General features: G+C 40.7%; 1 protein-coding gene across 2 annotated transcripts in view; it reads left to right on the top strand.

Moving 5' to 3' along the window:
• LOC147709418 (xanthine dehydrogenase/oxidase-like) overlaps positions 1 to 14,181 on the top strand; it is a 379,031-nt gene that overhangs the window by 310,105 nt on the left and 54,745 nt on the right. For both annotated transcript variants that reach the window (XM_086927988.1, XM_086927987.1), the window contains exon 27: positions 4,435 to 4,516. In XM_086927988.1, the coding sequence (XP_086784114.1) occupies positions 4,435 to 4,516 (82 nt within the window). The remainder of the gene's footprint in view (positions 1 to 4,434; positions 4,517 to 14,181) is intronic.

The raw sequence follows: 14,181 nt of genomic DNA, 5'->3' as shown, positions 1-14,181 counted from the left end.
GGGATGGGACATAGGGCGTGACCAAAGGGTGTAGAATTGCGGGGCCTTTTCGGTGGAAGGATTTGTGTAAAGCTTACTACTTTTGGTATTCACAGAAGGCATTTAGTAGTAGTAAAGTTAGGATTTTGTCTTAAGTTTGACTTAAGACAGACTTAAGACAGAGTTAAGACAGACTTAAGACAGACTTAATACAGTCTTAAGTCTGTCTTAAGTCTGTCTTAAGTTTGTCTTAAGTCTGTCTTAAGTCTTACTACTACTACTAAATACCTTCTGTGAATACCAAAAGTAGTAAGTTTAGGATTTTGTCTTAAGTTAGTTCTGCTAATCGGGCCCTACACCACCCCAGTTTGAATACACATAGCAAGAAGTCATGGGTGACAGGAGCAATAGCGGTACAAGTAAAGACAGCACTGCTGCCAAATCATACATGCACAGAATATGGAGCAAGTCTCTGATAATAGTTTATTTAAATTTAAGATTACAGAGTCTAGACTGCAGCAGCATCTCCAGTGGTCTCACACCCGACTGAGACGTGTCTTGGTTCCATGCCACTACTCTTAACTTTGTAATTGTCCCTAAGCCTGCTTTGAGTCTCAAACTTCCATGAGCATTCTCTCTCTCTCACTGGGATGGTCGAAGGAAAATGTCACTCTCTTTCTGTGTGAGAAGTCAGGTTCTGCCTGACTTTATGCTGTATCCCTTTTTGCTGCATGTTTTAGCACACCGCTAGTAATACACAATGTGCACAATCCCTTGCCTTGCTCCATTTATTTGCTGGCCCTCTCCTCTTCCTATTCAGTCCACTGTCTGGCCTCGCATAGGGAGAGGTCAGGTGTTATGCTACTTTCATTCATGGGTCATCCACTACATACATTTGGTTTTTGAGACATTTATTACTAACCCCCTAGTGTCACAAAAAAGTTTGAATCTGTTTAATAGTAGCTGTAACCCCGCTGGGGGTTTAGACACCACCTGGGTGTTGTCTGCAAATAAAAGGGTTATGACCTTTTCCCCACCTAGAGATGGAGCATCGGCAGGCTCTTGTGATAAAAAAAGTACCACTGCATTCATGTACAGGGATTGTATTTATTTATGGCAAGGTCACACGATGTATCCATTGTGAATGTGTATGTATGTGTGCAATATTAATGTGATTTTACAAACAGTGTATGATGCAGAAAAACACTAAGTAGGTGACATGACCCACTTAATAAACAAAAATGTCAGTAGCTTCACCTTACTGGAGAAGTGGTTCATAGACTTTTCTCACCCTCCCAGGCTCAAATGATAGTTGTAGGGCTCTGCAGGCTGCACAGAACTTGCAGTTTTAGCCCCATGTTTACCCCAATTATGAGAAGAGAGAGCTATCCAACCACAAGCCAAGCAATGCGTAAACAAGTCTACTGAGGATTCATCCACACTATTTCACAGAGATAATTCAAGGCTGCTTCTTCTCTAAACTACCATGACTGACAGTAAGGGAACAAGAATGATGCTACAAACCATGCTGCTCATGAACTTTCAGAGGGCTATGAGTTACAGATCGAGACATTCATCATGTCAGAACTGGAGTTGGTGAGTGGTCTCCTCCTATTCAAATGAGAAAACTCAGCTGCTAGGAAGGTCTTTTCTGTTCATTTACTGCAGAGATTAAGTTATAGGGAGCTATTCAACAGGTGGCAGGCTGACTTTAAAAGGAGAGCACAGACTGGGTTCAACCCAGGCTACTCCTTCTGAGCCGTGGGTTTCTGCCCTTGCTGATTTTTTTACCACCAAGATCCAATTGATTCAGGATTCTTTTCCTTTGAAGGTGGTTGAAGTACCCCCTAGTTTTGAGGACGGCTCTGCTTTGGTGGCCCCGGTGAGTCCAGTTCTGGCAGATTTTCCACCTATCTCAGCCATATCTTCACTGGCACTTATGGCCAATCTAAAATCTGGGTCGCCTCTTGACCCTTGTCCGGCCAAATTTCTGGCTAAAATGGCTGAAGTGGTGAATCCGCTGGCAAACCCACTTCTGATTCTCTCCTTGACTCGGGGGTGGTACCACAGGTCTGAAAACAGGCGAATGTTGTCCCCCTCCTTAAGAAACCTGGTCTTGATCCTGAGGTTCTGGCCAACTACAGGCCGATTTCTCTTCTTTCTGCGCTGGTCAAGATCTTGGAGAAGCATGTGCACACCGTGCTCTCCAATTTTCTGGAATCGTACAATCTGCTGCACCCTACTCAATCTGGCTTCCGCCCCAACTTAAACACCGAGACAGCGCTCTTGGAGGTGTCTGAAGCCATTAAAGAGGCACTGGACTCGGGAGGCAAGGCTATGCTTGTCATGCTAGACCTGTCGGCGGCTTTTGACACCGTCCCCCATGAGGGTCTCCTCGCCAGACTTTATGAGATCGGTCTGAGGGGGACGGTGTTCAGCTGGTTTAAATCTTTTTTGGCTGACCGTCGACAAACGGTCTGGGTCCCACCTAGCTCTGCCATGATGCCGCCTTTGGGAGTCGGAGTTCCGCAGGGCTCTGTGTTGAGCCCGACTCTTTTTAACATCTTTATGACCCCTCTGGCGGCACTGGCTGAGTCTTTTGGGGCCCAGATCGTTTCCTACGCTGACGATACCCAGCTCCTCTTTACGTGCAGGAAAGGAAAAGATTTTGATGGAGAGAGTATCCGTGAGTGCCTTGGGGCTGTTTTCCAATGGTTCCAGCTTAACTGCCTCAAGTGCAACTCAGATAAATCTGAGGTACTCTTCTTCGGTTGTTCATCCGATCCAGATTGACAGGAATGGTGGCCCGTCGGCATGTTCCCTCCAGCGGGCTCGTCCCAGCTGGCAAAGAACTTAGGGGTCAAGATTGGCAATGGTCTGGCGTTAAGTTCTCAGATCCTTGGTCTTACGGGCACATGCTTTGGCCTCCTCAGGATGCTCCGGAAGTTCGTTCCGCTGCTTTCTGAGGAGCACAGGAGGATGACGGGGCAGGCCTTAAGAGGCTCAAGATTGGATTATTCCAACGTCCTGTATCTTGGCCTGCCGGAATATCTCCTACAGCGGCTGCAGGTGGTCCAGAACTCGGCCGCAAGGGCCATCTTCGGTCTGCACAGGCGCGCCAGAGTTTCTGGTCTTCTGCAGTCGCTGCATTGGCTGCCTATCCGTAAGCGGATAGTTTTTAAGGCTTTGACCCTGGCCCATAAGGCGCTTTACGCCTCGGGAGCCAAATATCTCCAGAAGAGGCTTGCCTTTTACCATCCCGCCAGATCTTTGAGGTCTGAAGCACTCTTCCTCGCTGTGGTCCCACGAGTAAAAAGGGCTCGGATTGGAGGTCGCTCTTTTAGGCTATTGGCGCCACAGCTTTGGAATACTCTGCCCCTAGCATTGCGTAGCACCTCTAATCTGTTGAACTTCAGAAAGGGCCTTAAAACTTGGCTTTTCGCCCTTTAGGTTCTTTTTTTCCTCCTTTTGCCTGGTCTGTTATTTTACTGTGTTCTGTTTTCTCTTTTGTTACTGGTTCGTTAATGAAAGCGCCAGGACACTCCATGGAGTAGCCGTGCGCTATAGAAAAACCAAAATAACATAACATAACATAACATAACATAACTGCTCAAAAATGGCTCCCCATGCAAGTGAAAAGATGGTCATACAGTGAACCTAAGACTCAATTCAACTTCTGGCACTCTTTTCCTGTTTTGTACAAGGGTCCTACGCAGGTATAGGCACCCTCATGTGTCTCACTGCTCTAAGACATATAGAGGGGACTCATAAAGAAATTGTTACCCCCCACTGCTACACAATTTAGTCTTTGAAATGCATCCCCCCTAGGGCTGATATTAGGGCCCTTCTTCCACCTTAGGTATAGGTGGCTACAACAGTGACCAATTTGGCTACACCATCAGAGAAGTGATGTCTTAGGACTATATTCAAGTACAATGTACCTATTCCCCTAACACAATTTATTTGCCACAGCAGTAGGAATCAAGCGCCCTCATTCAAAGTCACATCCAAACAGGTGAGGGCCCAATGATGAAGCATGCCACCCTTTGTGAATATGAAATTGTCACCGTTTTACATGTGATGAGCAGTGGGTGTGGAATGTTTCAATCGGTAGCACCAACACAGATCTTATCAGCTTTCTAGCCAGTAGGTATACTAACTTTGATGTGGTAACAGGAAAATTAGGGCCAGATGGCCAAAACCAGTTGTGAAGATGAAAGCTACAAGAGAACATGAACACATTAATATGCATTTCTGATATTGCATCAAAGAGGCACTGTTAATTCTGCATCAACTTTTGTTAAAAATAAAAATTCTACTGTATTTTCTCTGTTAGCTGCTTTTTTCACACATTCAGTGATGGGAATGAACCTGCTATCTGTAATATTTGAACAGGACAGAAGCATGTGTATGATGGAAGTATCCCACATAAAAGCTATTTAATTTTGTTTGCAGTCAGCACCGGTGGAAGAAGAGGGGCATGGCCATTATTCCAACTAAGTTTGGGATAAGCTTCACACTTCCCTTCCTGAATCAGGTGGGTAAGCAATCAACAGCACTTGTATTTTTGGTACGAATGTCATTGTGCTCTAGTAGAATATGTATGAATATCTATGTCTACCCACAATGGGTAAAGATTAGAACCAGTTCCATTCTCAGATAACAAAAAGGAGGAATGTTTAAGAAAAAATGAGGTGTGGTAAGAATAAAAGTCTAGAAAAGTAACATCACCTATGTGCTTAGGCTTTTTAAGTTTACTGAAAGACATCTGTAAGGATGGTACAATCCAATTAAGTTAATCCAGAGTTATTTATTAAGGAAGATCCAATACACCTCAGCCTGCCAACTCAGCTGTAATTCATCCAACAGCTTTCTCTTGAATAAAGCCTTCTCAAGAAGCAGTCTTCAGAACACCACTATGTCATTTGGAATATAATAAGTTCAGCATTCCACATTGATACTTACAATGGCTTAAAGTGGATAATACACATCTTCCTCCTTATAACAAAACAAAAGAACATTAAAAAGAAAACTACAGGAATTAAATCGCAAACTAAATCACAATAGAAGTAACACATATTTTTTAAGCATAGTCATAAAGTTAGATGACTTAAAGTAAAGCATAATAGAGAACTTTGTCACAAGAAGAGTGACACTTATTGTAAAACATAGTCTTGTAAGTACTTTGGCTTAACCACATTGCTGCTGCACATATTCCCCTCCGGTGCTGAGGGATAATGGCAATGGGTGTGGTCATGATGGAACGGTTCCGTCATCAGCACAGCTCCACTGTGCCTCATGACGGAACCGTTCCGTCATGAGCATCGAAGGGGTTAATATGTTGTCTCGAGTTTCTTGCCTTGTCATGAATTTTTGTAGGTAACAATTCCTCACCATTACCCTCTTTGAAATTGTCGGAGAAACGCTCCGAAAGCTTGGCAACTCTATTTAAATTCCATACCCTGTGATCTTCCGTTCTGATGGGATTCTTAAAAACTTTGATCACTCTCATTAGCAGAAGATACTTGGATCCCAGGGTGGTTGTTCCTTTACGAGGATTTCTTATCGTAACTAAGTCACCTACGCTAATGGTAGACTCTTTTACTGCTTTCCCTACATCAAAATATCTTTTGTTTTCAGACATTCTTTTCATTTCTTTTTTGAATTTCTCTTGGTCATTTTCAACATATTTCAATTTGGGTGATCTGTTCAGGATCCATGAGGTATTCAGCATAGTATATGGCTTTCTTTTCTGAAGCAGTTCAATCAGTCATGGAATGTGGAGAAAGTCTGAATGTTTTAACTTTACTCAAAACTTCAGTTTGCCAACACCTGTGGAACGGTACTGCTCGTTGAATGGCTTCTTTTAGTACTCTGTTGAACCTTTCAACAACACCATTAGTTTCAGGGTTATATAAGGCTGATTTCTTGTGAATAATCCCTCTATCAGTAAGTACTTGTCCATTTCCTTTGACGTGAATTGGACCTCATTATCTGATAACAAGATGTTAGGGAACCCTTCTCTCACAAAGATATCTTCAAGGAATGTTATTACATCTCTAGTCTCTACAGAGTTAGTAATTGTGACTTCTGGCCACCTAGAGTAGAAATCAATGAGTACTATGATGTATTTGTCTGTGCTGGTGTGCTTTATAGGACCTAGGATGTCTATGGCAACTTCTTCCCAACCCAGTTTTGGAAGTTCCCTCAAAGTCATGGGTTGAACTCTCGTTTGAGAACTTTGCCACATTTGTTGTATTCAACACATTGTCTTACAGACCTTTCTATCAAGATGTCAAACCCTGGCCACCAGTATGCCTGTCTTAAACTTTCCTTGGTTTTAGAAATACCTGGGTGGCTCTCATGAGCAAATTCAACTAATTGGTTCTTTAAGGTAGTTGGAGGAATCCGTCTAGTTCCCCTCAAGAGAATATCATTCTGACAGGATAACTCATCTTTCGCTCGATAGAATCCAGATAAAGTATCATTTGTTTTATCACATGTTTTTGAACTGTAGAGTTTCATCTTTTGATAGTTCATTGCCCCATGCTATCATTGACGTTGCTGACAGCATATTAATCATGTTCATTGAAATCCTATTCTTCTATTTCATCTTCAGTGTTCTCTTTTGAAACTGAATAAGAGCAACAGTTGGCTATATTGTTTTTAGAACCTGGAACGTATTCTACATGAAAGTTGAATTCTTGAAGTGCAGCAACCCTTTTTCATATTCTGGAGGATATGTTGTCTAAACCTTTCTTCTCAAAGATTTCTTTAAGTGGCTTATGATCCGTTTTGATTGTAAAACTGTTTCCCCATAAGAACTTGCGAAGTTTCCTCACTGTCCAGAACACTGTCAAGGCTTCTTTTTCTATAACAGAATAGTTGGCTTCTGCATCTCCAAAACATCTGGATAAAAATAAAATGGTTGCTTCCACTCCATCGAGTTCTTGTATCATAACTACACCTAGACCTGTTGCACTTGCATCCGTCATGATAACCACATCTCGATTGGGATGAAAGCTCTTCAAAGAAGAAGCTTCAGAAAGTTGTCTCTTAATGAGTTTGAAGTCATCCTCACATTGAGTATTCCAAGCGAATACAGCACCTTTCTTTTGTAATTGACGCATATTATGTGTTTTGCTGGCAAAATTAGGTATGAACTTAGTATAATACTCTGACATCCCAAGAAATTTCACAACTTCATCCTTATTACTGGGACTGGCCAAGTTGTTGATGATGTCTACTAATTCTATCTTTGGTTTAATGCCAGAAATGATATGACCTAGATATCAGTGCTAGATATATTGCATTTGCATTTCTTTGCTTTGAGTGTTAAACCATTTTCTTTGAGTTTGTTCAATACCATTCTGACTCTATTATCATGCTCTTTTTCAGTACTTCCAAATATGAGTATGTCGTCCTGATGGATCTTTATCCCAACACAATCTTTAAATACATGTTCCATCATTATATGAAAGGCTGCTATTAGCCCAAAAGGCATCCTCAGGAATTTATAGGTGCCAAAGGGAGTTACAAATACTGTAACATGCTGAGAAGTAACATGCAACTTTATTTGATGGTATGTCGAAGCTAAATCTATTGAGGAAAAGAATTTAGCTCCTCCAAGCAGTGATAACATTTCTGTAATGTTGGCCAAGGGATAATGATCAACGACAACACACTTATTGAGCTCTCTTGATTAAATACAGAGCCTTGACTCACCATTCGCTTTGAGTGCCATAACAACAGGAGCTAACGACTCCGTGGCCTCTACTTCAGCAATTATGCCACTCTTTAGGAGTTTGACGAGTTCAATTTTCATCTTCTCTTTAACTTTTCTTGGAACACTTCTAACTTTGCTAACAATAGGTAAGGAATTTTCCTTCAACACTATTTTATGGCAATATCCTTTCAAACAGCTTAATTGTTCCTTAAATACTTCTGGAAATTCATTCTCAAATGTGGAAATGGATGTCTGAAGTAAATTAATTTGGTTCACTATTGTGAGTAGAAATTTGACTAGATTGAGAACAGTTTGATTCACTTTGTTTAAGGTCTATGGATGGAGTTTCATTGGAATCAAGTATTACTTTAAGATCTTTTTGAAGAGACCAACTCACCAATGAATCACCTCTTTCAGAAATGTAAACCTTCCCTGTGGTTGAGCTGGATTTGAACACAATATTACCATTAAAAAATCCAGAAATCTGAATAGGTTCACTACCATAACCTCTTGCTTTGATATCTGGTTTATGTAACACAACTTTGTTGAACAAAAACTCATCATAGACCAATTTCGGGATAAGAGTTACCTTAGCACCAGTGTCGAACAACATTTGTACAGGAACGTTTTCAATCAACACAACATCAAAAGGACCATCTTTTTCTCCATCACTAATTCTCATGATAATCTCTTCATCGTCACCGTCATCATCACAAGAAATTTCTTGAACTTTCTTTTTGAAAGTCCCACTGCAACAACATTTTGAGATGTGACCTCTTCTTTTACACTTTTTGCATATAGCTCTCCAACCAATGCAGTCTCTAAAGTTTGCTGTATGACCATGTTCACCACATCTATAACAATTACCTTGAAATATTCTTGAAGTTGATTCTTTTTTGTAACCATCACTGTTTTTGTGCTCATCTCTGTATTTAACAACCCCTTTGTTTTGTTGTGATTAATTGCTCTCTCCTTTGTTCGGTTGAGAAGATAAACATTACTTTGCTTGTTTACAACATGAATATTACTTTCTTTCTGTACTTCTCCATCTTTTATTTTTAATTCTTCTAGACATGCTTTAGTGCAGGGGTCTCCAAACCGGTCCTGGAGGGCCGGATCCATGCCACATTTTTTGGATATCCCCATTGAGATACATGTATTAATTTTAAAAATCTGGCATGGATCCGGCCCTCCAGGACCGGTTTGGAGACCCCTGCTTTAGTGTGTTCACATGATTTCGCTATTGAGATTACATCAGTAAGAGAAGGATTGTCTTTGTTCCCAACATTGCTCTTTTACTTTGTCCAAGGAACAACCTAACATAAATTGATCCCTTAACCTCTCTTCATAATTACTCCCAAAATTAAAAGTAGAATCTAGTTTTCTCAAGTTCACTGATACAATCTTCTGCATTCTCACCTGATCTTTGCATGTGCCTGCCAAAATGATGTCTTTCTAATGCAGTTGAAACTTTTGCCAAAAAATGAAGATCTATTTTTTTAAGACAGATTTCATTTAAGATTGTCAGCATCTTGAGAAGTTAGATCAGGAAGATGTTTAAATATTTCTTGTCCTTCTGAACCCAGACAGTGCAAGAGAAGAGACATTTTTCTTTCTGCACCGAGGGAGACAGCACATACTCTCGGATAATGTGAAAACACAATTTTCCATTTTTTCCATGGGATGGGTGGTTCACCAGGATAAGACAAGAAAAAGGGTGGAGGAGGTACATTTTGCATGTTTACCTGAATGTAAGAATACAATAATAAACAATTCTGTGAAATAAAATTATTACTTAAGAGAAGCCAGTTGTATAAGAATCCCTGTAATAAAAGAGTTAATAACAGATGAATACTAAATTGTGAAAATTAATAGCACTGGAATGGTAGTGAATATAGGCAACATGAAAAGTGAGCCTATCACTGAACAAGACAAAATGTTTCCCACAACGACATGTCCATTGTGTATTCAGGTAGAATGATTCTCACACTGATGGAATGTTAAATGGAGAAATAAGAAGAAAACATTGTTGTAGCAGAATGTTCTTTGTTGCTTGATTTGATAATGAAAGAAAAGGCAGAAGAACTTTCAGGAAGAACTTCGCCGTGCAACAGAGGACAATGAAGATTCCACTTAGAAAGAGAGATTCCAAAAATCATCTAAGATAGATGCCACAAGAAGTGAGTTCATATGTCTAGATGTTGGAAGCACCTTTCTTTGCAACAAAAAACAATGAAAATTCCAATTGGAAAGGAAAATTCCAAAAGGACAAAAAAATCATCTAAGATGGATGCCACAGGAAGTGAAGTTATCTGTATAGTTGAAAGAATGACTAATGATGTGAGAGTGCTGAGGAAGGAGAACAGCGTCACTGGAGAATGGAGGAAGAGTGCGCTGGAATTTTGTCAAGCATTTAAAGAGAAACACTCGGGGTGAGGATTCTACTCCCAGTTCAGTGATGTTGCCTTTTGAAAGAAAAACAAGCGTTTGAATGAAAACAAAGCTTCTGTGTAAGTGCGATTCAATGACAATGTAGGTTAACATCTGCTAGGCATTAAACTGTAGGGTGAGATCGCCATCTGCTGGGCATTAGGTGGTAGTGTGGGATCACATCAACACCTTAGCAGCTATGGAACGTCCAGCTCCAGTGCTGAACGTTCCATTGCGCAGGTGAGGTTCGAACGTCCAACGGCCGACGGCAGCACTCCTGAGGTAGTGGTGCCGTCGGCCGTTGGACTAGGCGCAGCACTTATGAGGTTAAAGAGATATCTTGCAGGCAAAACAAACAGTCATGCAACAATATTTCTTGCTACACAGCAAATGTGTGCTCAGTTATTTCTTGCTCGCTTCAGGTTAACATGTCCGTTTGTATTTGTAACCGGACATGAAGCCTTTCAAGATGTAGAAAAGAGCGCTACCTAAATATGAATGTTCAAAAGACAGATTTCTTCAGGAGACAGATTTCCAAAAAGGAAAATCAAAATACATTCCCTTGTAGCACGATTAAGGCAGGAAGGTAGCGTAAAAGCGCAACTGTGGCAGAGGAATTGCTTAGGGCGATAAGTGCAAAAAGTTAACTTTTGAACTGTTAGTTCAATACAGTTTTCAAACGCACAAATACAGGGTAGCGCTAAACAGCATTCACTTCTTTAGTTTAAAATAAACACAGATTGATACGATACCAGTTGGAGTTGGTAAAGGTGGCAGTATTATTGTAAGAAGTGTTGCTAAAGTAGAAGGTAAGTAAAATCCAATGTCCAGAAATGATATATATATATTTTTTAAATTGCTTGTAGCCTTGAGGTCAGATCCATGGGTCCTTTTTAACTCGTCGCCATTGCAAGGATGGTACAATCCACTTAAGTTAATCCAGAGTTATTTATTAAGGAAGATCCAATACACCTCAGCCTGCCAACTCAGCTGTAATTCATCCAACTGTTTTCTCTTGAATAAAGCAGTCTCAATAAGCAGTCTTCAGAACACCACTATGGCATTTGGAATATAATAAGTTCAGATTTCCACATTGATACTTACAATGGCTTAAAGTGGATATTACACAATCCTAGGTGGTTTATTATGCCATACATTTTTTGAAAGAATGCTATATGTGGTTTTATAGAAAGACTTAGGAATATTAATGGGAATATTGGATAGATAGAACAGTATCACTGCAACAAGCATCATTTTGTTTATAGAATCTAGTCTACCCCACCAGGATAAGGTATGCCAACATGAAGTAGACATGATTACAAATATGTGTGTGTTCTTTTAGGTTTAAAGCAACAGTATCTTTAATAGAGCAAGTAAACCAAATTCCAAGATATTTTATTGTAATTGGGTTCCAATGAAAAGAAGAAGATATGAAGTCAGCATGAAAACAGAGCTTGTTCAGGGGCATGATCTCACATTGTCAGCCTTGAGCTTATAACCAGAAACGAGAGCAAAGTCAATCACTTCTGATAAGAATGCTGGCAAGGAGAATTGTGGGTTTGAAATAAATAATAAAATGTAATCTGCGTATACTGAGAGCTTTAACTGGTTAACTTCGTAAGAGAAACTAGTGATGTAGACATACCACAAACATATAATGAACATGGGGGTGGTGGAACCACATAAGGAAGACGGTACAATCAAGCGGGAAGCTGCAAGACGAAGACAAGGCAGGGGGACATCCTCCAGGTGGGAAAAGGGGATCAAATAGCAGAGGGCCACAATAAACTGCACCTGACATTAGAAAGAGAAAGAACTGATTATAAGAGATACAGCAAATGACAATAAGAACAAAACATCAGCATGAATGAAAGGCCTAAAATGCAGATATGTAACAGACTACAAGAAAAACAATCAAAACATTTAGGAACATGGAATCTCCATGTTCTCTTCTCTGCAGATATCCAGTACTATTGCAGGTGAGCTGGATCCTCATAGGCAGTGGTTTTGTTGTTATAAGTTACTTTCATAAGGCAAGGATGGAACAGACCATATCTAGCATTCATGTTTCGAAGAGCAGGTCTCATGTCCAAAAATGTCTTCAATCGGTCTGCTATTGCCTTAGCATATTCCTGAGCAAAGAACAGATTGTATCCCTGCAATGAGATTTTTCCTTTAAGTCTGGCAGCCTGTAGAATTCTAAAAAATATAAGCTAACGCCTCTTGGTTTGGCTGAGGAAGATGATGATCTTGGGTTTTGCCCCAAGCAATGAGCTCTGTGAATATTCAATTTTGTAGTCTTTGGAAGACATAGGAGATTCATAAGGAAGGATTGAAAAAAGGAGAGAAGATCCGTACCCTCAAGACCCTCCGCAAGGCCATAAGTGTGCAGGTTATTACACCTATTACGGTTTTCCAAATTCTCCACTTGCTGTTTAAGGTGTGAAATCTCCAAATGTAAAGGGACTTTATTAGCAACACTTCGAATAGAGTCCACCCGTTGTTCCAGGTGAGTAACTTTTTGATCTGTGTCATACCATTTGTTTTCAAGACTTTGTAGACTAGTATTGTATTCTTCCATATAAGGCTTGAGAGCACGAATTTCCTCCAAAAGCAATTCCATAGATAGTGCTGTTGAAGAATTGGAAGGAGAAGGTGGGTCTTTATTGACACAATTGTCTGTTACGGACGATGAGGCAGCAGGTATTTTAGAGGTTTGCTTGGATGCATTGCGAGGTACATTGTACGTCATACCTTCGATGGCTGTAGAACCAGAATCCAGCTCTTCCATGTTTTCTTGTAAAAGGCTGAACGGGTTGTAATCCACCAACAAAGAATTTAGCAGAAATAACACTGCCATGGGAGGAGCGCGCTTTTGCCATACGATAAACCAAGCAGGTGCACCCTATATCAAAAGAGGCTGATTGAGGTAAGTATTGTTCAAAGCTGTCAGGAGCTGAGAAGAAAATAATTCTCTGTGACAGGGTATTTCCTTAGTAAATGTAAAGCACAATAAGCCATACATGAGGGAAACAGGAGACAAAAAGTCACATTATGAAGAAATGCTCAGGCTTACTAGTTAGCAGGGCAGAAGGCATATGTGGCAGATATTCCAAAAAAGTGAGTCTTAAAAGAGCTCAAGGGGTAAAAAGTGCATGACTGGCCAAAACAACGACGTGTGGAGAATGTACGGTCGGCAAAATTACAACAAAATGGTTGCCGCGAATATCGGTGCGGGGACAGCCAGTGAGGAGAAAAGTAAGTTAGCTCTCACCATGGACGATGAAAAGCAGCCCAAAATGTGCCGCTGAGCTTCATGAGAAGAAATATGCGGCTGAAGGGTCCAGGAAATAGGAAACACCGCCATGAGAGAACTCATCCCCTCAGGTCGTCACGGATGTTCCGCGGCAGAGTGGCCATCTTCACTGGCACCGCAGCCACGCCCCAGTGATGTTGAGTTTTGAAATATTATTCCTCTTATATGGTCAACATGTTTCTGCCCTTAGAACGACCCCGTCCAGGGGCATTCCTCAGGATTAGATATTTACAGTCACTATGTGATAACAAAAAAACATATAAACCTAATAGGTAGCTCATTCTCTCTAGTTTTTACATGAAAAGTTATTGCTTTGTCTTTAATTCTTGGTGCACGAGGTTGCAGCTTAGGTGGTAGATGCAAGAGAAACTTGAGCTGAGCTGAGCCGGAGCCAGGCATCGGGCTCCAGCTTGGCTGGAGCCTTTAGTGGCTTGCCCATCTCTATCACATAATAGCAATTAGAGAAACAAAGGCATAGAAAATGCACGATTCAACATCATTAAACAAATTGATGAGTCAGGCGTACCAACATCACATGGCAGAATTCCTTGTTTCAAGGTTCATAACTTTCTCACTACACCATATTTAAGTGAGTGGACTATGAGACTCAGTGTTTTCACCCCAATGAGTAAAAGCAAATAGTTGCTGGGTTACTGTCCTGTTTTCTTATCACATACTTACTACATGTGTTTAGTTTGATTTAAGTTTTTGCTGTTTCTGTTTTGAAAAA

Source organism: Lissotriton vulgaris, chromosome 6 (genome assembly GCF_964263255.1).
Source record: "Lissotriton vulgaris chromosome 6, aLisVul1.2, whole genome shotgun sequence".
NCBI lineage: Eukaryota > Metazoa > Chordata > Amphibia > Caudata > Salamandridae > Lissotriton > Lissotriton vulgaris.
This window is presented reverse-complemented; position numbering and strand designations above follow the sequence as displayed.